This window comes from Pseudoliparis swirei, chromosome 17 (assembly GCF_029220125.1).
Source record: "Pseudoliparis swirei isolate HS2019 ecotype Mariana Trench chromosome 17, NWPU_hadal_v1, whole genome shotgun sequence".
Taxonomy (NCBI): domain Eukaryota; kingdom Metazoa; phylum Chordata; class Actinopteri; order Perciformes; family Liparidae; genus Pseudoliparis; species Pseudoliparis swirei.
This window is the reverse complement of record NC_079404.1, coordinates 4,524,845-4,550,137: the sequence shown is the minus strand read 5'-3', so window position 1 is coordinate 4,550,137 and position 25,293 is coordinate 4,524,845. Positions and strand designations below refer to the sequence as shown.

At 38.5% G+C, this 25,293-nt stretch overlaps 1 protein-coding gene across 1 annotated transcript; it reads right to left on the bottom strand.

The window, feature by feature from the left end:
* Nucleotides 1-4,437: 4,437 nt before the first annotated feature.
* On the bottom strand, nt 4,438-25,237 carry LOC130207553 (cytosolic phospholipase A2 beta-like). The gene is made up of 22 exons (XM_056436200.1): nt 25,224-25,237; nt 23,840-23,843; nt 23,323-23,454; nt 19,696-19,768; nt 19,469-19,587; nt 19,022-19,153; nt 18,865-18,905; nt 18,730-18,772; nt 16,387-16,441; nt 14,616-14,725; nt 14,278-14,373; nt 14,073-14,107; nt 11,754-11,880; nt 10,502-10,638; nt 8,906-9,128; nt 7,749-7,866; nt 7,231-7,368; nt 7,033-7,140; nt 6,368-6,547; nt 5,786-5,958; nt 5,497-5,683; nt 4,438-5,088 (listed from the first exon to the last, which is right to left on the bottom strand). Exons 1-22 carry the CDS (start codon nt 25,235-25,237, stop codon nt 4,874-4,876), a joined length of 2,460 nt encoding a protein of 819 aa, XP_056292175.1. The 3' UTR covers nt 4,438-4,873.
* Nucleotides 25,238-25,293: the final 56 nt, after the last annotated feature.

Sequence of the window (25,293 nt, the reverse complement as noted above, 5' to 3'; positions counted from 1 at the left end):
TCACTAAAAAACAAAATAAAAAAATCATTTTAGAGGCTCAACATTTTAAATTTGTATTTGAAATAAACAAACTTTACCTTTTCAGAAACAAACGCCATCCAGAATTTACCCTTTGACCAGAGAGAAAAGGGCAGGAAAATGTGTAAATATATGATCATGAAACAAACACGTGCTGCACTGCTGCTACTACTAAAGGTGATGATAAATCATATTCAGGTATGAATCCATCACAAGGTTTTCTGGTATGCAGTACCATTTATGTCCTCCCTCTTTCAGTATATTGTGTTGCATAGGTGCCTTGCCTAAGGACACCTAAATGATGGTGATGCTAAAGAACCTACTGAGAAAACTAGTGAAGCAACCAGGACATGACCCCCTCATTGTCTCTTGGCTTCCAATAAACATCAGCACTGGAGTTGGTGGTGGAAAGGAGCTTAATTCATATTGCCCAATAACCCAAATAATGCTTTACTATCTGTCCACAGACGACATCCTCTGCCCCCATTTAACAGGGAGAAAGAAATGGAAGGAACCTCTGGAAGAGCAACAGAGGAGGATATACAGGATATCAACCTCTTTGTTTCAGTACACATAAGATTAAGGTGTGTATGTGTGTGGGTTAACCCATTTAACCTGCCAGTCAACTTCAATAGCAACACAAACTACAGCCGAGTAGCTCAGTTGTGCATCTTCCTCTTCTGCTTCTTTATAAAGATAACCAACCCGTTTCACAGCCATCCTGATCTGTGGAATGTCTGATATCTAATTCCCCTCAATTGTTCATCACTAATTGTTTATATATATCCACATATATATATATACATACATACACACATACATATATACATACATATATTTATATATACATAGATACACACATATATGTGTGGTATATATATATATACACAAATACATACCACACATATATACTTATATATATGTAAATACTTGTGTGGTATATATATATATATATACACACATATACATATACATGTAGATATATATATACACACACAGATATATATATATATATATACATACATATGTATATATATACACACACATATGTATATATTTATATATAAATGTATTTATAGATTTATAATATACAGTATATAAATATATATTTATACATATTTATAAATATATATATATACATATATTTATATATAAATATATTTACATATATTATAAATTTATAAATATATGTATACAAATATTTATATGTATAAATATATTTTTACAAATATTTATATATATAAATATATTCATAAATATATTTATATATTATAAATGTATAAATATATTGACATATATTATATATGTATAAGTATACTATATATTATAAATGTATATATAAATATTTATATGTCTATATAAATATATACATGTATGTATATTTTATATATATAAATGTATGTATATATATTAGGGCTGTCAATCGATTAAAAAAAATTAACTAATTAATCGCACAGTTTGAAATTGCGATTAATTAATCGCGATTAATCGCAATTACAAGTTAAAAGTTAAAAGTTCATTCTTTTTAAAGACAAAACTTCACACAGAGCTGTGTTTTCAAAGGGGCTCCTACATATACAGTGCCAGCGAGGTATTTAATATCGTGGATGATAAATTGTTTCTTCAGTGAAACATCAGATTAGTAAAAAAAAAAATATATATTGAGACCCCATTGGTCCTGTCATCTTTAACACTGAACAGCAGAACCAGTGGCCTTGGTAACTGACTGACATTCAAATATGTCACGTTAACCCTCTGGAGGCTGGGGGCATTTGATACATTTTACAAAATAAATTAAATTCACCGTTTAAAGTCTTTTGCATGTGACACACCCCCACGTGTTTTACATCAAACATTCCAGAACAATCTCAGCTCTGAAATGAGCCTCATTGTCCTCGCGCCGTGTCCTCTGGTTCTCTGACTGAAAGGCTGCTAAATGAGCCTGACCTGTGAGGTGGGAGGTCCTTTGTGATTTACTGAGTGTTCATTGGTTTTTTTCCCCCCGAAATGTTGACAGACAAACGGATTGACCAATCACGGTGAAGGTTTCGTGTGACGAGTTCTTTCCGCGCCGCGTGTCCCGACACGTCGCCCTCCGTTCCTCTGTGTGTCAGAGGGGGAGACGGGAGGAAGGAGGAGCAGGAGGAAACCCGACTGATTCATCCACGAGTTTAAACTGATTTCTGCTCCTTATTTTCGCGGAGAAATGATTGTTTTAAAAACGGAAACAGTGTCAAACCGTACTGCTGCGGTAAAAAAAAAAAAATCTTGCGTTAATTGCGTTAAAATATTTTAGTGCGTTAACGCGGCCAAATTAATCGCATAGATTAACGCGTTAACGCTGACAGCCCTAATATATATATATATGTGTGTGCAGTATATACTTAATCAGTAAAGAGTTACAATTAAGAACAATTATTCTCATGTCTTAATAGTTCAGTGTATCTCAAACCATTAAAGTTGCAGATCTGTGCGTCGCTGCCTCCTGATTCTCAGCAAAGCAAACACACAGAAAGTATCACTCACAGTTCAGCGTCAGGCTGCGGTCCAAAAGATGAAACCGGAAGTCAGCGGGGGTCTTCGTCAGAAGAAAAAAAACCACACCCGCGGTCCTTTCCTGTCAGATCCTCTGGTCCAGTGACTCAGCAACTTTTAGCGAACAAAAATCTGCGTAAAAACTTTAAGCAATGAGAGAGCAGAATGTCCTCAATGACAGTTTTCTTATTATGTACTTAAACATTCACCAAGCTGTCTCTCTTTTCTCGAGTTTCCTCCCACTCTGTGTTTCTTACTCTTCATTGAGGCTTCGGCCGTTCCTCAAACTGCGTCCTTGTCTGTACGCGTTTCCTCTAAACTTGTGAGCAGCCCGAGTGCATGTTCCAATTCAAAAAGGTGCGCATCTCGCCAAACACGGTCCAAATGCCCGGATGTCAATGGCTCCGCCCATTTTACCTGGCATGCGTCAGAGGTGACTTGTCTGTAATTGGGACAGATACACAGCCCATAAGCCTTCTGGCATAAGGCATTGCCAAAAGAGACCAATGGCGGAGGAGGAAACACACAACTGAAGGTTTACATTTGTTCAATGTTTTTGATTTACAGGATGCCATTTTAGGATTTTTTTCAGGCGAGAAGTCAGTTGTTAAAGCATCAAATATGTAGTATTTTTGTTATATATATATATATAGTATATATATAATATATATGTATATATATATATACTATATATATATAATATAAATATATATAATATATATAGTGAGTTATATATATAGTTTATGTGTGTGTGTTACAGTGATCAAAAGGCTCTCTAGCTCTTAAAGCCGACTGACGGCTGATACAGAAATAGACTTTAGAGAAAATGATTTTTTCTCTTCAAACATGTTTCCTTCCTCCTCCAAAGTGAGGGAATCAGGGTCGTACAACACTGGGGAGGTGCAGGTGATGAGACACAGGAGGATTCCATCAGGGGCGGGGCAGACAATCACCAAGGCCAGAAACCATACAACGGTAGGGATTACTGCAATTCCCTATAAATTGATCCAGAATGCTGCAGCTCGTGTCCTAATAAAAACTAAGAGATCACATTACTCCTGTATTGCTCTGCAATGGCTCCTTGTAAAATCAAGCTTATTTAAAAGTCTTCTCCTCACCTACAAAGCCTTAATTGGTGATACACAATCATATCTTAAGAAGCTTGTCGTACCACAGACTTCCCTCTTTATAGTCTTTTAGTTCGGGCTGAATCAGGTTCACCTGGCCCCGCCCCTAGAGATGCTGCTGTCGGCGTATAGGCTGCTGGGGGATGTTTTAGGATACACTGAGCACCTATTTCCTCTTATGGATGAATTTATATCTCTTAATTGCACATTGGCCCCAACTGGGTCTGATGCCATGGCCCTGCTGATGCCCCGCCCACTCCCCTCTACCTCCACCTGCCTGATGGATCATGGAGGTCTGGATTGTGGTCCATGCCTACCACCAACTATTTATACAAGCTGTCATATTCATTGAATGTGTTGCAACTCTAACGATTCCTTCGGTACACATGACACATTGCATCTGCCCATCCTGGAGAGGGATCCTCCTCTGTTGCTCTCTTGAAGGGTTCTACCCTTTTTTTCCCCATGATAGTTTTCCCTATTTCTTGAGAGTTGTTTCTGATCAGATGTGAGGTCAAAGGTCAGGGATGTTGTATGTGTGGAGATTGTAAAGCCCTTTGAGGCAAATTTGTAATATCTGGCTATACAAAATGAATTGAAAGGAGGCACTTTCACTATATGTCTCCTTATCCAGTATAAGCTCTTTAAACAGAAGAAACTGAACATACCAGCACTCAAGCAATAACTGCACACTTATAAATTGATATTTAACTATAATATGAACTGTGTTGCACTAAACTGGATAAATGCACACCAATAACATGCACCCATAGGTATATTTATTCATATTTCTTCCACACCATTCACAAAGCCACCCAACCTTGTTATAACTTTATTTTGAAATACTCAAGACATATGCAAGAAACATAATCTGCTTGTTATGGGTTTGGTGGTAAAAACAAGGTTTCTGTATTTGTTTGATGCTTATTATTAACAACAACATGGACCAAGGTGAAAGGCTGCCCCCTATTGGGTTGGCACGTGTGGCCCTGGATTACACACTGCACAATACCGTCGAAGGAATCTGAAGTACAAAATTGATCCAAGTTGGAGAAGTTTATGGTCTACAAATTTTTTTTAACTGCCGAGTAAATATCCTGTGCCCCAATTACTGAAGCATTCATAGAGATTACAGGCAATTAAGAAAGGTGACTTGTTAATGCAGATAAACCGGTTGCTGTAAAGCTTATCCTTCATTTCTTCATCTTGGATGCGCTCCTCTCCACGGCCTTACGCAAGGCGTCGAGGATGCTCTCCTTGTTGTTTAATATGTTGTAAGTGGTCAGATCCACCAGAGCCTCATAGTCCTCTTCTGAGAAGGTAAAGTACTTGGTGAGGTATGGAGAGTTGTTGCTGCTCACATCCACCTCCCCAGCTCTCATGTCTTCCTCAGTCTCACGCTTGACGCCTGTAAAGTCACAAGATAATACAATTGGTTAAATCATGTCCTATGAAGCATAATTATACGTCTTATTCATGAGGCAGATTCAAGTAAAGTTGCACATAGTCAGCAACACAGCAGATTCAAAGTAATTTACAAGTTAATGTCGATTTGGACTGCTTATTAGCTGCATGTCTTTCACCCTATACACACGCTGCAAAGCTCTAATAAAGAACTGTATAATGTCAATATGGAATGACGAAATACAGGTACCCTGTCCTGCCATTATCAGCCCCAAGTAAAAGATCCTCACATGACTAAGATAACTGGACTGTCTCTTTCTACTGCTACATTGCTATTGTTTCACAAAATACAGAACAAAGAAAAAACCAAACAGATGCAACACTGAAGTTGAGCTACTTCTAATGGGCATACCAGGGTGTTTGAAGTGCTTGTATGTGACATTGACAAGTGGGAAGTGAACCACTATCGGGGCTCTGGGATTCTCCTTATCCTCGAAGATGTAGACCTCCTTATAAGGCTTCTTTTGCAGGCTGGAAAAATCAGCATTTGGAAAGGGGATGTGACGGTCTTTACAGTAGGCAGCCGTCTTCTCCAGGACCTGATGGAGTAGACATGAGCATAGAGTATAGTTAATGTTGACTGAATACATTCAGTAAACGTATTGGTGCGTCCCAGATGAGCGCCTCCTGATTCCGTTTACCCTGAGGTTGTTCTCTGGTTCCCATGAGTAACTCAGAGTTATGATGAGATCCACATCTCTCTCTGGCCGCAGGACGGGCACACAGCCAAGATTGATGGCAAGACCAGAATCCACCAGGCACAGGGTGGCGTCAGTGGGCGTCAGCTGGTTTGGGAAGTTATCTAGATGCGTTTCTGGACAGAAAGAGAGAAACCAACAGATCTTTAACTGAGATTGCACGAATAGGTAGACGAGGAAAATGAAATAACTGGCTTGCAAATGATGTCAATTGTGTTCTGTGCTGAACCTTTCAGTCAACTATCATGTACAGAAATGCTGTACATGATGATTCCAATAAAAAAACACATGTAACAGCCCCCAACCCTGTGGTTAAATGCTGCGCTATATTTAATCTGTAACGCTTAATTCCTCTGATTCGTTGTGGCTCTGTAACTCACTCTTCTTGCAAGAATAAATACTTTAAAGATAAGCTTTGGTTTTTCAATATTGGTCATTTTAGTTTAAAAAGACAACTAGTAAGGCACATTTAGCTACGACAGTATTTGCAAGCAAAATATCAATAACAGAATCGTGAGGGCCTACCTTTCCAGGTCATAAAGTTGCGATGTTGATTGTAGTCCCTGTGCATGAAGAGTCCATGCATGAAATTGTTAATTTCAGCGATGATTGGACGATACATGAAGAAATCAGTCACCATGGAGATGATATCTGTGGTTGGATTTATGAGGTATGTGTCCAGAGTTGATGGTTCAGTGTCAACTTCTGTCAAAAGAATAAAACAATGAAATAATACAAACATTATGTTCTTAGTCGTACAATGGTGTTAATGAATATAGTTTTAAAAGTTTAAAAATTATATTATATGGTTTGATGTGTAAACTCTTTAATGATAGTTGCCAAATAAATTTGCAGTTTTTTCCATATTTTTATTTAAGATTCATATCTGCAATATAACTTTGAGCTACACGAGGAAGCCTAAATGTTCATATTGTTCTGATAATTGAAGTCTACTTCGAACATTTAATAACATTGAATGTGTGCTGATATATTATATATATATTGTATATATATATATATCAGCACACACGTTCATGTTTTCAATAGCACAAAGTTGTGATTTATTACTATATTTATCTTCTAAATTATTGGTGAACCTGCTCAAAATAATATAAGGTAATGAGAAAATGTAAATCCTTTAAATTGTCTAATCATGTGTTTTGCAACACCATGAAATAGAGTAACTGTACCTATGTTGTTGACCTCCGGTCCGAGCCAGGTGCTCCAAGAAGGCATGAACCCTGTTGCAAGACTCCATAGCTTGGACATGGTGATAGAAATACCACTGCTCCATATTCCTAAATAAATTGAAAAGAAACAATTGGAATGACCTCAAATTTAAATTGTACGACTCTACATTGACAATGCAACAGAAGAAGTGGTCTTACCGATCAGATACGGGAGGCGGACTTCTGGGAGTTTCTTGACAACATGACCGAGAAAGAACTGACTTCCGAAGTCCTCAGTTTGGACAAACGCCCCATACTTGTAGATGCCTACCTCGTACGGGGTAAACTCACACCACTCTGTCCACAAGATTTGTTATTTGTTAATACAAAATCAATCCTTCACAGTTTTCCATTGTGTTCAAGTTCTTTTAGGAGTCCGTGTGTCCTGAATCTATAATTATATCACTAGTCCGTCTGGCCTTGCTGAATATTTCCAAATTGATCTCAGTTGCAAAATTAATGATTAATTTCATATAAATACTAGGCCGTCATAGGTGTCACTTGAGTTACATGCGATACATATTTGACATGCTATGTACAGTATATTCATTAGGCTTCAGTCCCCTCGCACAAAATACATTCAGGAATACATAATCAAGTGTTATTTATACCCATTACAGTTATAATTCAAATACAAATGATAAATATTACACATAAATATCATGCAGGATAATTACCAGCTTCAGATTTAAAGCCCTTTGCCATATCCTTCATATTGACAGCAGTGTATATGGGTAAAGGGTTTTGGCCTTCATTCACGGCTCTCTGCTGATCAGACAGGGTACTGGTGACTTTCTGTAAATTCAACCAAACATTATTATTAATAAGCATTTATTTGTAACATTTGAAAAATATAAAATCAGGGTGCAAAGACTATTTTGACAGGTAATTTGTAATTTGTGTGTTTTTTCTTAGATTCTTATAACAGCATGTGGATTAATTTCTATGTAAAGGCTTCAGCAAAAACAAAATTCAGGAAAATTAAAAGGATATAAGGTCTATGTGTTGTCCAGTGTGTGATGCATCACTTCTGCTCCCCTACGGCACAACACTCGGAAGAAGTTAGCCAAGAAATGGAGTAGGCTGAATTCAACAAACAAACCGCACCCTCCCCACAATATAGAGTCGGCACAAGCTGTGTTTCTATTCTATGTACTTTGCAGCGGCGGTCTGGAGATGGACCTTTAGGGGCTGCTGTAGAACCTCAAAATCAGCCAGTCCAAGACCCAGTGCCAGGCGTCTCCAAATGCTAGCTTGACTAACGCAGAGCCATTGCTAGCCAGTTAAAATAGAAAAATACTCTTGAGTCAGATTGGTCAAGACTCCCAGTGCTTATAAATTCTCTAGTTTGCTGCTTGCAAATGACATAATCAGCTAATGTTCCGAAGAAACCAACACAGATCATTGCATCATAAACTATTGCTCGATGGCTAGCCGTGGCTCGCTCACTTTATTGTGAGTCGATATATACAGTATATAATAGTTGGCTGGCTTGCCTCAGCATAACTTGTGTATTATGAGAAACAGAATTCATTTTAGCCAACAATGAATAAGGTTTAAATAACAGTTGGGTTCGTATGATGTGTGGAGAGCAACAATTTGTAATTGTACGTCCTTAGCCATCTTCAGGGTTGCCCATCTCACAATAGGACACCGGATAGTAAATATGTTGTCTGATGTTTTCGATTGAAAGTTGCTTGGGCTAGGATGGACTTCCAAGCAGATCAGGTGATGTAAACACCCATAAACATACATAATACCACAAACAAATCTGTCAAGAGGCAAGCTAGCACATAGCAACATTACAGAAGATAGTCACGTTTTTCTCAATCACCTTCCCAAAGATAAGTTCCTCAAAGACCAGGCCCAACATATCAATGAGTGACCCAATGTAACCGTCCCGCTCTTTCTCAGCAATTTCTTCACTGTAATACAGGAGTTTCTCAGGAGAGAAGATGCTCAGGATACTCTTGGTTATCTGTTCCTTCTTTGCCGAGATGACACTGTCCATGTCCTCATGTGACCAGTTATCCTCCTGGTACAGCGTAGACATCGCCCTGTTCACATGGGAAGTAATAGTATATGAGGGGATACAACGATTTAAAATCAAATAATAAAGCTTAGACAGCACACATGTAGTTCGGTTAGGTTTTGGATCCATCTATCTATGGATCTATCTCTCTCTCAATATATATATATATTGTGTCTATCTTTGGTTTTATCAATTTCTGAATCTATATACAGTATCTATGGATCTATCTATCTATGGATTTATCCATCTATGGATCTATATATATATATATGGATCTATCTTTGGATGGATCTATCTATGGATCTATCTATCTATCTATAGAAGATAGATACCTAGCAAGTGTGGTCCTCAAGGACGTCTCCACTGCCAAGATGACGGCGGCCAGAGCTACCCACTTAGTGTCACAATGGTTCATAGGACATCTTTGGGTGGCATCACAGGGGCTACATCCATATTTTGTAAAGTCAATGGTCTAAACTGACAGCCTTAATGAAATAATAAATAAATAAAACAATTGATTTAGTTGAAGCAACAGTTAAGTCATTTGGCACATGTTTGTGATAGTCAACTTCGTTTGTCCCCAGAGGGAAATCAAAATGCCATAGCACTCAATAGACAAAACAATAAAAGAAACTAAATGATATTAAGTTGGTCAATATGAACAATATTACAATGTGCTTTACAAATTATTCAAGTGTTATTCAATGTTCTGGGTGTTTAAAGAGTAGAGTTGTAATGTCTGAAATGATCTTCTGTATCACTCCTTTAGACCGAGGTTACGAGGGCGAGATACATCTCTTGCTAAACTGCTCTTTAGCTTGAAGGTGAGGTGTTATCCACCAACAGACCTCCAATTAGACCAGCAATGACCTTTGTTAGCATCCATTGCTTTGATGCCCTTGACCTGAGCTCTCAGAAAGTAAATTTGGCTCAGGCCTTTTATAAATGACCTCTGTTGTTCAGTTGGACACACACATACTTGTCGGTGGTGACGATCAATCCCACCGATGCAGAAAGTGGGGCCTTCCTCTTTATGAAATCCACAATAATCTTCTGTTTTTGACCACATCCAGCTGCAAGTGGTATTCTCACAACATTTAAAAGCAGTCCACCGGGCCCTTTTACCCTTCCTGATCGCCCTCCACCCCCCCCCAGAATGTCAACATACATAACTATACGTTTTGTCCACGGAGGAATTTTCAGGAATTCGTCAGTCTCAGAGTTTGCTGTTTGGTCATGAATTGTCTTCACCTGTTTTTACCACTGCCCTGTTACCCTTTGTTTAATTACAACCTTTCTATATGGCACAGCCCAACATTTGAGGGATTGCCTGTCTGTCTTAGTAAAATTAGAAGATTGAAATTAAGATACTGTGGACTACTCAAATGGTTCACTCACCATGTGGATCCAGAAACACCAGAGATATAACTGACAGCATCCAGGACCCCGATTTCCTTCAGGCCTCTCAGGCTACCAAGCAGGCCCGTCATTGCTCTGGACCCTCCCCCTGAAGCCACCACTGCTATCACCGGCACCTGAACAGAGAATACAGAGGTGTGGCTTGTGCAGCTCTTTGAGTTTGACCAAATGCTGAATGATATTTAGTAGCTTATGTTTGATGTACTCTATGGCCAACAGCTTTCTTTCAATGCCCGGACCAGGGAAACCAGGGCACCCTACAGGAGCCAGGATGCCAGGTGGGTCTCAACGAGACAAAGCTGGTGCAGGAGGTGGAGCGGTACCAGCTAGATTTAGTTGGACTCACCTCCACGCACAGCGCTGGATCGGGAACCAAGCTCCTGAAGAAGGGTTGGACCTTGTTCTTTTCTGGAGTTGACCAGGGTGAGAGGTGCCGGGAGTGGGGATACTCATAAGCCCCGGTTGAGCACCGCTGTGTTGGAGTTTTCCCCGGAGAACGAGAGGGTCGTCTCACTATGCCTGCGGGTTGCTCCCCAGATTTGCGGGGAGCAACCTAACTGTTGTTTGTGTTTATGCACCAAAACCGCAGTTCGGAGTATCCAACCTTCTTAGAGTCGGTGGGAGCCTTAGAGATAGGGGCAGGAGCTGGGGCATGAGGAGGGATCTAGCGTTGAGGCACTACTCCTTCATGTCCAAAGGATTCAGATGAGGGGGTTAAGGCATCTACTCAGCATGCCTCCTGGGCGCCTCGCAGTGCCGGTTTTACGGGCATACCCAAATGGCAAGAGACCCCGGGACACGCTGGAGGGATTTTATCTCCCAGCTAGCTTAGGAATGCCTCGGCATCCCCCAGAATGAGTTTGATGCATAAATGGGTTACAGCCATGATTGAACACAGTATACAAAAAAAGAGGAAACTAAGTCAACAGGTCCCCTTCCAGGACAGTTAGCAGCCATAATGTTGGATGCATCGTCATGGACACAATATCATGGACGCATGCAGCCCAGACCACTTTACTTGTGCACACTGTCCGTCAGTGTATTGCAAGCTGTATGTGTCACATGTTAAGAGTTCATGATGTCATCGTGTTGGAGCATGTTGGTCTTGACTTCTGGCACATTCTTTGGCATTACGTTGTAGTTTTATCGATCAATGAAATGATTAGCAAACCGATACCCCTGTGGTGGACAGGAGTACGAGGGGAAAAGTAACAAAGATAAAGCACTCTACCTTTTTAGGATCATTCTGAGCACCAAAAAGCTTCTCCAAAGCCTGTGCCACGACAACGCTCCTCTTCTTCAGGAACTCCTTCTCTTGAGTTGGGATGTCAAAGTCCAGACGAACTGCAAGACGCTCGCTGTGGATTGTGGAACATAACACAAAGCTAAACAACATTGTTTCGCTGACCTCTTCTGATTGACACTTTCATGTTTTATGCACCGCTGAGCACTCAAAGGACCCGGCTGGATGCCCATGTCTATAAACTTTGGGTCTGGGAATATTTTACTGGTTTTGCTTGAAGCCTCTTAACCCTCCTGTTACCTTAGGGTCAATTTGACCCCATTCAATGTTTAATGTCGGTGTTCTTTCGGGTCAATTTGACCCCAGGCTGTTTTTCACTGTGTCAAACATATAAGAAATATCAACTTTTTTATATATTTAAAGGGCTATTTAGGTAGTCAACAAACACACATAAAGTACCTCACACTTCAACTTGGAAAACAATATTAATTCTAATAATTTTCTGGAGGTTTTAATTGCTGGGGTCAAATTGACCCCAAGGGTAAAATATGTCAGTAAATATAAAGGTAACAGGAGGGTTAAACATTGAATGGGGTCAAATTGACCCTAAGGTAACAGGAGGGTTAATAAGGCAAATCTTAAAAGGTGCTGTCAAGATTCAGAAATAGTGGAGATATTGGTCTACCTGAGCAGAGAACGAGAACAACACACACTCCTTCTGTGTGTGTTGTAATCATAGACTCTATATAAGAAGTGGATGTAGTCATTGTGACGTCACCCGTTGATTTGTGGAGTGATGTTTTGAAGGATTCAGTGAGTTCAGCGATTTCTGTGTCTCCATCTTGAAATACGGTGGTCACCATTTCGTTGTTTTTCGTAACTGATTAACAGAAGTTACCATATTTGCAATGCGGAGGAGGGACGTAGTGACGCGGTCTACGGCTCCGGTAGGCACCGGCTCCATACTCTGCTTTATGGTCTATTTGACTCAAAATGAACTGTAATTTACTAAATACATCATAATGTATTGAAGAAGACTTGAAACTCGAGATTGAGACCATAAACTCAACGCATTTTCTAAAATATAGACATTAGTGTTTCCCAGACCTTTGGGTTTAATTACAATTTCGAAATGACGTTTGACCTCACTAATGCTCTTGTGATTGCAGCCAGGTTCCAAAAGCAGTAGAGTGGAGGCTGCCCTGGCTTATCGGAAAATTAAGGAAACGGTGACAGCCGTTAAAAGCCCCCTAAGGCTGCCCGATATGATTGACGCGTTGGGCAGAGTTGTTGGCACTCAGACTGTGGCATTAAACCGTCAGAATGACAACATCGTGGAGAAGCTGATGGCTCTGCAAATGAAATTGGATCGATTTGAAATCCTATTGGGAAATGGGAGGAAAATGGAGGAATAGTAGGTGCGCAAAATTGAAATGCAGCTACTGGAAGACCAAACAATCCCAATCTTATCTGCTTTCGGCTCCCTCTACCGGGACGGGCTTTGGCCAAGGCCGTGACTGGAACAACAACTCCCCCGAAGATCACTGAAGCGAGACTCTCTCTCATTCCCTTCCCCCTATCCACAGACACCTGTGGTTGTTTTCTCCCCAGGACCCTTCAAGGCTATCTCCATGGCAACGACCATCTTGCGGTCTGGGAACTTTGTCTGTTGTGGACTGGGGGAGGACGACACACCAGGCCACTCACACACGAACTTCAACACACTGATATGCAATCACTACCCCCACCCCCCCATCCCACGCCTTCGCCTGCTTTGCCCCCCCAGGGTGACAGGACGGGGTCTGTGTCCGGCGCCGTGATGGCTGACGGACCGGGCTGGCTGCTTGTCGGTGCTGGTTACCTTCTGCCCCCAATGGCGGGGCTATCGCCCAGTCTTTGGCTTACCTCCCCTCCCCCCCTTCCTACTCGTTGCAAGTCATGTCTAAGATGTATGTGCTTATGTGCAATGGTGTTTTTTTTTCTTCTCCTGCTCCCACACTGTACCCCTCTAGGGGCATAGTCGGGGGGTTGCTTTTTCTTGCCTCTCTTCCCTCATGTTATGCTGTAATCTTTCATCCACCCTTTCCAAGATGGCGCCGCGGACGGCGCCTCGGTGTCTTGGTGCGCGAATCTTGCACCTTCCGCCAAAGAAAATTCCTCGTTTGTGAAAACATTCTTGGCAATAAACCTGTTTCTGATTCTGATTTCTAACTGCCTCTGGCTTTGCTCAAAATCACAGGCTTTAGGTGTAATATTTAGAAATTAAGATACTTTTGGTAATACTGTCTGGTAGAAGTAGCACCTTACCCTTCATGTGTTTTCATGTCCGAATCCACTTTGTCCTGTGTTGAGAAACAGACACATTGCTATGAAACATTTATTATTAAAACTACAGTCCTATATGATCAAATTCAGCCAGGGGGCCCATAAACGCTTGGGTCGGCCTTTCTTCAGACCTTCAGTTGGTCAAAACCAGAGGACCAGTGAATCCAGCTGCTCACACATTTCTTACCTGATTAAACACTTCTCCTGCATGTTTGACTGGTAGCGGCTTGAGATTTGGATATTTTTCCATTGGAGGAGCAGCAGCATATGTAGAAGCAGAGGGCTGATAGAGAACAGGAAAAAGAGCCATGTTATACTTTTTTAATGTATGCTGTGGCAATTATTATAGAAAATAAGTTGCTCTGAAGAACTTAAAAAATAGAATATTTCCTTGCTTTCCTCATTTCCTTTCCCCCTTCTCTTTTTTTGCATTCAAAAAGGTGACAAGTAAAGTTGACGAGTAGACCTTAAATTTGTGACACATACCTGTCAAACAGGTCAATTTAAAAGACAATTCAAACTCACTGATACTTCTATTTCTGTCTCCAAGTCTCCCAGTGTCGGGCTTTCCTTTGCTTTAGCTATGAGACTCTCACGATAGAGATCCCTCAGCTTCTGCATCTTGTTCCACAAACCTGGTGAAAGAAATGAACGTGCAAAAGAACAATGTCATGTTAATCTGTTGAAACTGATAAATATCAATATTGTTGCTGCCACTCAATGATTTGATGATTTTTTTTAATGATCATGATACTAAAGTCATCCATTTGTCTGATGAAGACTTCCCCAAGGTTTCTTGATTTTTTGTTAATTGCGTTTTTCTACAAGGGTTTGCCACAGAGACCATGCACCTTACAGTTGATATGGTGAACAGTATTTGTAATGCATCCAGCAGTTTTGGAGCAGCATTAATATTCATTCAGAGTTGTCTTTGGATACCGGATGATTGTAATTCTAATATTCACTTTTAGCTCCGAGTCCTGAAGGAATAATCTGAATATGCTCCACAATGTTCACTAGCTGTTCCCAAACTATGTCAGAGTTTTTAGCTCCTTTGCTGAAAAAAAGCAAAAAGCTGAACGATGTGAAGAAGCTGAAATGCTCGGTGAGCTGAAGGAAATTACAAGTCGAGTATGAATAATAGTTCACTGTGACCTATTACACCGTATAGATAGTCAAACAACAAAATTATTAATATTAAAAAAGTATTTTAAGCAGCTGTGATTTTATTAACGGACACCTTTTTGGTGATTTTCAACAACAATACAGTCCTTCATATCTGTGAAGCTATAAAAAAGAATATGAAAACAATATTTGATGAAGAGGACAATGAAAACCTAAGTAATTTTAAACTGACTTAATGGTAAATAATAAATAGCCTGTACTTTATAGCACTTTTCTAGTCTTCTAGCTTTTTTTTTTTTTTTTTTAATAATGGTTTATTTAATAAGGGACAGTGCACATTGATAAAAACTTTGCAGTAAATGTGCCAGAGTTAGCCAAGAGGCTATTTTTCATCTGTAGTCCCAATGTTGCTGATGTTAAGAACAAACCTAAAAACATAAGATTACAAATACAATCTACAAATAAAGCAAATAAAATAAGGGAGAACAATGTTAAAATGGACAGAATAAAAACATAATGTCAGAGATACAACGTAAAAGCTTACAGACTAAATGTGACATAACTGCAAACAGGTGAACGACAAGAGAAGACACGCAGGTGGAGTAAAACGGCCGACCAGCAAGTCAAGACATACAGAGACCGGACAACAGACAGACAACAACTGACAGACAGAAAGAATGAAAGTCCAACCTGGGCAGATGGAGGAGGTAGTTACAGTCTAGTGCTGACAGAGCTGGGTAGTAATGTACCATTTCTTTGTTTCCGCTTTAAAAGAGTTGAATGATTGTAGCTCTCTAATAGATACTGGAATGTAGTTCCAGTGAACTGCTGCTTGTACTGAGAAAGCAGCGTGACTGAAAGCACTTTTCCTGAGAGGGACGATACAATCCCCTCTCGCTGCACCTCTTGTGAGCCGATATCCAGTTTGTGTGGCTTTAACACTACTTGTCATCATCCACCCATTCACAACCATTTATACACTGAGGACAGGGACCATCAGGACTCTAACTAATATTCACACACTGCAGGGGTTAAGAGTCGTGCCCAAAGACACATCGGCATGGAGAAACGGAGCTGGGGATCGAACCGCCAATACTCTGATTGAAGGACAACACTGCTCTACCACCGAGCCAGTCAATGAATGAATTGGATAGAATTTTAGACAACATACGTTCATGACTTCGCAGCTTGTCAATGTTAATATCCAGTACAGAGAACGGGGCAGCCTGGAAGACACAAAGAGAGATCAGTTAGTCTGGTTAAGATATATATTCTATATCAATCTATATATATATATATATATTTATATCCATCTATATATATATATATAAATAAATATAAATATATATGAATATCTATCTATTTATAAATATATTTATATAGATATATATACATATATAAGATACATTTAATAATAATTATTTCCACACGTGAAATTAACTCTATTTTGGAACCTTAGTTGATTTTACAATATCAGGCGTAATTTATGGAATACTGCAGAAGAGGGCAGCGCTGAGCTGAAGCATTTGTGTGAGGTCAACTTTTCAGACACTGACACTTAGGGGTCAACACCATATTTTAATGGTGCTGACTCTTGATTTGTTGAGCAGAGTTTGAGTTTTATGGGTAATAATTTACAGTTATGATATTTGGATCTATAAAAGCCTGTGTACGTATATATTTTCTTAGATCGTGTTAATCAAATATATTTAAATGGGAATAATGACAATTTAGTAGTTAATGATGTTGAGAAAATGTTGATGGAATACATGTATTTAAGAATACATATTTAGTTAAAAATGGCACTATGTTATCCATTTCTTGTTCTTTAAGATTTTCACCCTCTTTTATTTGATAAAACTTATTTCAAGTCAAACTGAACGAAAGGAAAGGAATTGCGTCCTCTGTGGTTCTACAGCCTTTAGGCAGACAATAGAGAGGGAAAAACCACATAACATAATTATTAGTGCTGTGAAAAATAACGCGTTAACTCAGTTAATTCAATTACAGGTTTAACTAGTTGTTTTTTTTTAAACGCATTTAACGCATGCGCAGAATGAGCTTCCAATCTGTCTGTTGTTGGTCGTCGGGACGAAAAAAAAGTCACTTGCAAAATGAGCTTCCAATCCACCACTTCAATCTGAACTCTGTCCGCTCTCATGCAGACGGTCTGTTTATCGGTAATGATCCTTCCGCAGGTTCACCTACGGAAACCTTGTTACGACTTTTACTTCCTGTAGATCAGGGTCTCAACACGTCGATCGCGACCTGCCAGTCGATCGCGGCGTAGTGTTGGTAGATCGCATGACATTAAAGAGATTGGCCCGCCTGACATGTTCTCTATAGCACGTCTTTGTTCTTTTATTAAACTAAACGTCTGTTGTTGATCGTATCTCCACAGCAGCATGTCATTTCTGTCTCTACGCGTTGCGTTAACACTTATCGATCTCCGTCTGGCGCGCCACAGAGCTCCGTGCGCGCGCATCGACCGAGCAAAAAAAGTCACTTGTCAATCTGTCCACCTTTAGATTGTATCATGGTGGAGTTAATGGTTGACAAACAAGAGAAAATGTTCTGTTTAACCCTCCTGTTACCTTTACATTTACGAACATATTTTACCCTCGGGTCAATTTGACCCCAGCAATTAAAACCTCCAGAAAATTATTAGAATTAATATTGCTTCCCAAGTTTAAGTGTGAGGTACTTTATGTTTGTTTGTTGACTACCTAAATAGCCCTTTAAATAAATAATAAAGTTGATATTTCTGATATGTTTGACACAGTGAAAAACAGCCTGGGGTCAAATTGACCCCAAAGAACACCGACATTAAACATTGAATGGGGTCAAATTGACCCGAAAGGTAACAGGAGGGTTAAACATTCTGTTTAGGATGAAGATGTATTAATGTTCCATATGGAAGAAAACTGCTAAGTAACTGCTGAGTTGCAGCACCATTGTATAGAAGAATGTATAAATGTATATATCCGTCTTTTGTCATAAATCTCTATGTTCTCACAAAATATACTGAGAATATCGGTAATATGTGATTAATCCTGATTAATCCACAAAAACCTGTGATTAATCCGATTACAAATTTTAATCGTTTCACAGCCCTAATAATTATAGGTATAATTATGTCCTACGATGTTCATTCTGTTATTTATTACACCACAATTTAATGTTCATACTGCTCATCTGGCATGTCCATACCCTTCTGTATATTCTATAGTCTACATTTTATTTACTCTGTATTTTATTCAGCACATTTCTCTGCACTGCTGTGGTTTTTGCACTTTTATTCAGATACTAATGCACATTTTGTTGTTTTGATACCTGTATTTGTGCAATGAAAGTTTATTCTGTTGCTATTTGTTATTTAAGCAACTAAATGTCTTCTCATGTTGCAAGTTGGTGATCCTCCATACCTTTTCAGGGTTCCAGCCAACATGGAGAGTGGAATACTGATGTAACATTAGGAAGGTGTATATCGCTGATGTCATTTGAGAAATCTTACCACAAGGACTCCATTCGTGAGATATTCATAAGGGAGGTCCTCACTACAAAAATACAAAAAGTTATTTATTTTTAACCAGGGAACAATATATAATAAATGTTGAGAACATAAAAGTAAACGGTCATACACAGTTACCTCTGAAGTAGCTCAAATGCTACCAGAAGTTTGCCCTCCGTCTATAGAAAAGTGAACACGGGAAAATCCTTCAAGCATAATCATTCAACTAATGGTCAATGTGTACCAGAGCAGCCCTCAGCGAGTTACAATCACAAGTGTTCTCGAGTTGCTTTACCTCTGGGTTGATCGTGAAGGTCTTGGTCTCCTTCATCCCGATTGAGAGATCTGTGACATCAAACAGAATCTCCGCAAACTTGTCATCCCGCGCGAAAGAGTCCTCATCATAGAGCTTGATCTCTACAATGTTCTGGGGAAACAGCAGAAAAGCTTTAAATCAACGAGCTTTCGACTTCTACTCGGCAAACATTTACTTTTGTTCTTGCTAACTGACACAATCTGGGTTGTCGTGCCTTGTTTCCTGTTTTATTTTGAAGTTCCCGTCTCTTCGGTCCTCTGTTTTCCTGCACTTCCTGTGCCTGTGATTGTCTGCCCTGTCCCTGATTGTGACTCACTAACTGAACTGGTTCTTTCCACGGTGGGCTGAACAACAGCAGTCAGTCAGACGCTTGTGTGTGTGACGTCATGCTAGTATTGAGAAGACTCACTTTCACATGGGCGCGACCCGAAAAGTAAACGTTTCATTCCATTCTGGGTTGTTATTGTTGGACACGGTAGTCGTACGGTAGGTTTCTGACGTGGCTGTCGGGAGTGTGAGAATCACGTAGCAGTCGGATTCAGACACTGTAACAGAGATGGGAACGGGTGATAATAACATGATTTATAGGTATTAAGCATTACAAAACATGCACGGCACATATTGTTACTTAAAAAAGTGAAAGCCATACTTACGGTAATCTTTGGAGGAAATGTTTTCTGCCCTCAGGATGGTGACTTTCAAGCACAAAGAGTCAAATGTTTCCTTCTGTTGAATAAGTCCCCAAAAAGCAATTATAAAAAGACTTATGTCCAGGATACATAACTTATGCAATCCGTCTGGCTACACTTCCACTATAATCAATTGAATGGAAAAGGATGTCATATTATTTATATATATTTATATATACACATATATAAATACATATAAATAAATATTTATAAATATATATAAATATATGTATTTATTTATATAGATGTATTTATAAATATATTTATTCATATATATATATATGTATATACAGGACTGTCTCAGAAAATTAGAATATTGTGATGAAGTTCTTTATTTTCTGTAATGCAATTTAAAAAACAAAAATGTCATGCATTCTGGATTCATTACAAATCAACTGAAATATTGCAAGCCTTTTATTCTTTTAATATTGCTGATTATGACTTACAGCTTAAGAAAACTCAAATATCCTATCTCTAAATATTAGAATATCATGAAAAAGTATACTAGTAGGGTATTAAACAAATCACTTGAATTGTCTAATGAACTCGAAACACCTGCAAGGGTTTCCTGAGCCTTGACAAACACTCAGCTGTTATAAATCTTTTTTTTTACTTGGTCTGAGGAAATATTAAAATTTTATGAGATAGGATTTTAGAGTTTTCTTAAGCTGTAAGCCATAATCAGCTATATTAAAAGAATAAAAGGCTTGCAATATTTCAGTTGATTTGTAATGAATCCAGAATGCATGACATTTTTGTTTTTTTAATTGCATTACAGAAAAGAAAGAACTTTATCACAATATTCTAATTTTCTGAGACAGTCCTGTATATATATTTATTCATATATATATATATTTATTCTAGGGCTGTGAAACGATTACAATTTTTAATCGGGTTAATCACAGGTTTCTGTGGATTAATCATGATTAATCACATATTACCTTTATTCTCGGTATATTTTGTGAGAACATAGAGATTTATGACAAAAGACGGATATATACATTTATACATTCTTCTATACAATGGTGCTGCAACTTAGCAGTTATTTAGCAGTTTTCTTCCATATGGAACATTAATACATCTTCATCCTAAACAGAATGTTTAACCCTCCTGTTACCTTTCGGGTCAATTTGACCCCATTCAATGTTTAATGTCGGTGTTCTTTGGGGTCAATTTGACCCCAGGCTGTTTTTCACTGTGTCAAACATATAAGAAATATCAACTTTTTTATTTATTTAAAGGGCTATTTAGGTAGTCAACAAACAAACATAAAGTACCTCTCACTTAAACTTGGGAAGCAATATTAATTCTAATAATTTTCTGGAGGTTTTAATTGCTGGGGTCAAATTGACCCCGAGGGGAAAATATGTTAGTAAATGTAAAGGTAACAGGAGGGTTAAACAGAACATGTTTCTCTTGTTTGTCAACCATTAACTCCACCATGATACAATCTAAAGGCCTCTAGTCTTCCTTTAGCAGCTGCTGAGGCAAACTGACTGTGTGGGTTTTCTTCATGAACTGGGCCGTGATGAAAGGGACGGCGGGGACACCGCTGCAAAGCTGAAACCTTACCGACAAGGACAGGTGGACAGATTGACAAGTGACTTTTTTTTTGCTCGGTCCCGATGCGCGCGCACGGAGCTCTGTGGCGCGCCAGACGGAGATCGATAAGTGTTAACGCAACGCGTAGAGACAGAAATGACATGCTGCTGTGGAGATACGATCAACAACAGACGTTTAGTTTAATAAAAGAACAAATACGTGCTCTAGAGAACATGTCAGGGGGCGGGCCAATCTTTTTAATGTCATGCGATCTACCGACACTACGCCGCGATCGACTGGCAGGTCGCGATCGACGTGTTGAGACCCTGATCTACAGGAAGTAAAAGTCGTAACAAGGTTTCCGTAGGTGAACCTGCGGAAGGATCATTACCGATGAACAGACCGTCTGCATGAGAGCGGACAGAGTTCAGATTGAAGAGGTGTATTGGAAGCTCATTTTGCAAGTGACTTTTTTTTCATCCCGATGTGCGCGCACACGCCAGCATCCGAGCTCTGCGGCGCGCGAGACGGAGATCGGAGTCGTGTTAACGCGACACTAGAGACAGAATGACATGCTGCTGGTTCGAGACGACCAACAACAGACGGACTGGAAGCTCATTCTGCGCATTCGTTAAATGCGTTTAAAAAAAAAACTAGTTAAACCTGTAATTGAATTAACGCGTTATTTTTCACAGCACTAATATATATATATATATATTTATATCCATCTATATATATATATATGTATTTAAATAAATATATATCTATAAATAAATATATTTTTATATATAAAAATATATATACATATATATAAGATACATTTAATAATTATTATTTCCACACATATGTGAAATTAACTCTATTTAGGAACCTTAGTTGATTTTACAATATCAGGCGTAATTTATGGAATACTGCAGAAGAGGGCAGCGCTGAGCTGAAGCATTTGTGTGAGGTCAACTTTTCAGACACTGACACTTACGGGTCAACACCATATTTTAATGGAGCTGACTTGATTTGTTGAGCAGAGTTTGAGTTTTATGGGTAATAATTGACAGTTATGATATTTGGATCTATAAAAGCCTGTGTACGTATATATTTTCTTAGATCAACGTGTTTATCAAATATATTTAAATGGGAATAATGACAATTTAGTAGTTAATGATGTTGAGAAAATGTAATAAATATTTAGTTAAAAATGGCACTATGTTGTCCATTTCTTGTTCTTTAAGATTTTCACCCTCTTTTATTTGATAAAACTTATTTCAAGTCAAACTGAACGAAAGGAAAGGAATTGCGTCCTCTGTGGTTCTACAGCCTTTAGGCAGACAATAGAGAGGGAAAAACCTCATAACTTAATTATAGGTATAATTATGTCCTACGATGTTCATTCTGTTATTTATTACACCACAATTTAATGTTCATACTGCTCATCTGGCATGTCCATACCCTTCTGTATATTCTATAGTCTACATTTTATTTACTCTGTATTTTATTCAGCACATTTCTCTGCACTGCTGTGGTTTTTGCACTTTTATTCAGATACTAATGCGCATTTTGTTGTTTTGATACCTGTATTTGTGCAATGAAAGTTTATTCTGTTGCTATTTGTTATTTAAGCAACTAAATGTCTTCTCATGTTGCAAGTTGGTGATCCTCCATACCTTTTCAGGGTTCCAGCCAACATGGAGAGTGGAATACTGATGTAACATTAGGAAGGTGTATATCGCTGATGTCATTTGAGAAATCTTACCACAAGGACTCCATTCGTGAGATATTCATAAGGGAGGTCCTCACTACAAAAATACAAAAAGTTATTTATTTTTAACCAGGGAACAATATATAATAAATGTTGAGAACATAAAAGTAAACGGTCATACACAGTTACCTCTGAAGTAGCTCAAATGCTACCAGAAGTTTGCCCTCCGTCTATAGAAAAGTGAACACGGGAAAATCCTTCAAGCATAATCATTCAACTAATGGTCAATGTGTACCAGAGCAGCCCTCAGCGAGTTACAATCATGCAGCGCAAGTGTTCTCGAGTTGCTTTACCTCTGGGTTGATCGTGAAGGTCTTGGTCTCCTTCATCCCGATTGAGAGATCTGTGACATCAAACAGAATCTCCGCAAACTTGTCATCCCGCGCGAAAGAGTCCTCATCATAGAGCTTGATCTCTACAATGTTCTGGGGAAACAGCAGAAAAGCTTTAAATCAACGAGCTGACTTCTACTCGGCAAACATTTACTTTTGTTCTTGCTAACTGACACAATCTGGGTTGTCGTGCCTTGTTTCCTGTTTTATTTTGAAGTTCCGTCTCTTCGGTCCTCTGTTTTCCTGCACTTCCTGTGCCTGTGATTGTCTGCCCTGTCCCTGATTGTGACTCACTAACTGAACTGGTTCTTTCCACGGTGGGCTGAACAACAGCAGTCAGTCAGACGCTTGTGTGTGTGACGTCATGCTAGTATTGAGAAGACTCACTTTCACATGGGCGGCGACCCGAAAAGTAAACGTTTCATTCCATTCTGGGTTGTTATTGTTGGACACGGTAGTCGTACGATAGGTTTCTGACGTGGCTGTCGGGAGTGTGAGAATCACGTACACTGTAAGAAAAAAACCCGTAAAAAGAAGGTCAAATGAGTGGCAGCTACGGCTGCCAAACAAAAACCGTAAATTTCAGGTAAAATACCTTACTTCAAATAAAGGACGAAAACCATAAATTTACAGTAATTTTCATTAAAGATTTTGCAGTGAAATACTGTTTTTTTACAGATTTTTCCTGTAATATTACAATCAAACACCTTAATTAAAGTGATATTTCTATAGGTTCTGCAGTGAAATACTGTTATTTTACAGATTTTTCCTTTATTATTACAGTCAAATACCTTCAATAAATAGAATATACACTTTTACACTGATATTTCTAAAGCTTCTGCAGTGAAATACTGTAATTTTACAGATTTTGCCTATATTATTAGTCAAATACCTTCAATAAAGTCATATTTCTAAAGCTTCTGCAGTGAAATACTGTAATTTTACAGATTTTGTATGTATTATTACAATCAAACACCTTCAATAAAGTGATATTTCTAAAGGTTCTGCAGTGAAATACTGTAATTCTACAGATTTTTCCTATATTATTACAGTCAAACGCCTTCAATAAAGTGATATTTCTAAAGGTTCTGCAGTGAAATACTGTAATTTTACAGATTTTGTATGTATTATTACAATCAAACACCTTCAATAAAGTGATATTTCTAAAGGTTCTGCAGTGAAATACTGTAATTTTACAGATTTTTCCTATATTATTACAATCAAACACCTTCAATAAAGTGATATTTCTAAAGGTTCTGCAGTGAAATACTGTGATTTTACAGATTTTTCCTATATTATTACAATCAAACACCTTCAATAAAGTGATATTTCTAAAGGTTCTGCAGTGAAATACTGTGATTTTACAGATTTTTCCTATATTATTACAATCAAACACCTTCAATAAAGTGATATTTCTAAAGGTTCTGCAGTGAAATACTGTGATTTTACAGATTTTTCCTATATTATTACAATCAAACACCTTCAATAAAGTGATATTTCTAAAGGTTCTGCAGTGAAATACTGTGATTTTCCAGATTTTTCCTATATTATTACAATCAAACACCTTCAATAAAATGATATTTATAAAGGTTTTGGAGTGAAATACTGTGATTTTCCAGATTTCTCCTGTACTATTACAAGTGTTCAATTATTATGAAATATAAGCTTTTGAGATTACTGTGAAAAATCTAAATACATTGAAACATCTACAAAACATTCAATGTTTCAATTAAAGTAGGGGTTAGAAACTGAATTACATATAAAGTACACACCAATATTGATTTTAAAACATTTTATTTAATGTACATTTTCAAAATCAACCAATTATTCACTATCAGTTGATAAGTGAAAGCAAAACATACCGCAAAAGGTCCATAATTGTGGGCGGCTGTAGCTCAGTGGGGTAAGAGGGCCGTCCTGCAACCCCAAGGT

Bases quoted from the DNA above. Each gene is read 5' to 3' on its own strand.
- LOC130207553 (XM_056436200.1), bottom strand. The intron at 19,588-19,695 runs GTAAGTATGGCT...TCTCTGTTACAG, and splicing joins CATTTCCTCCAAAGATTACC to TGTCTGAATCCGACTGCTAC. The intron at 5,959-6,367 runs GTAGGCCCTCAC...CTTTCTGTCCAG, and splicing joins CAACTTTATGACCTGGAAAG to AAACGCATCTAGATAACTTC.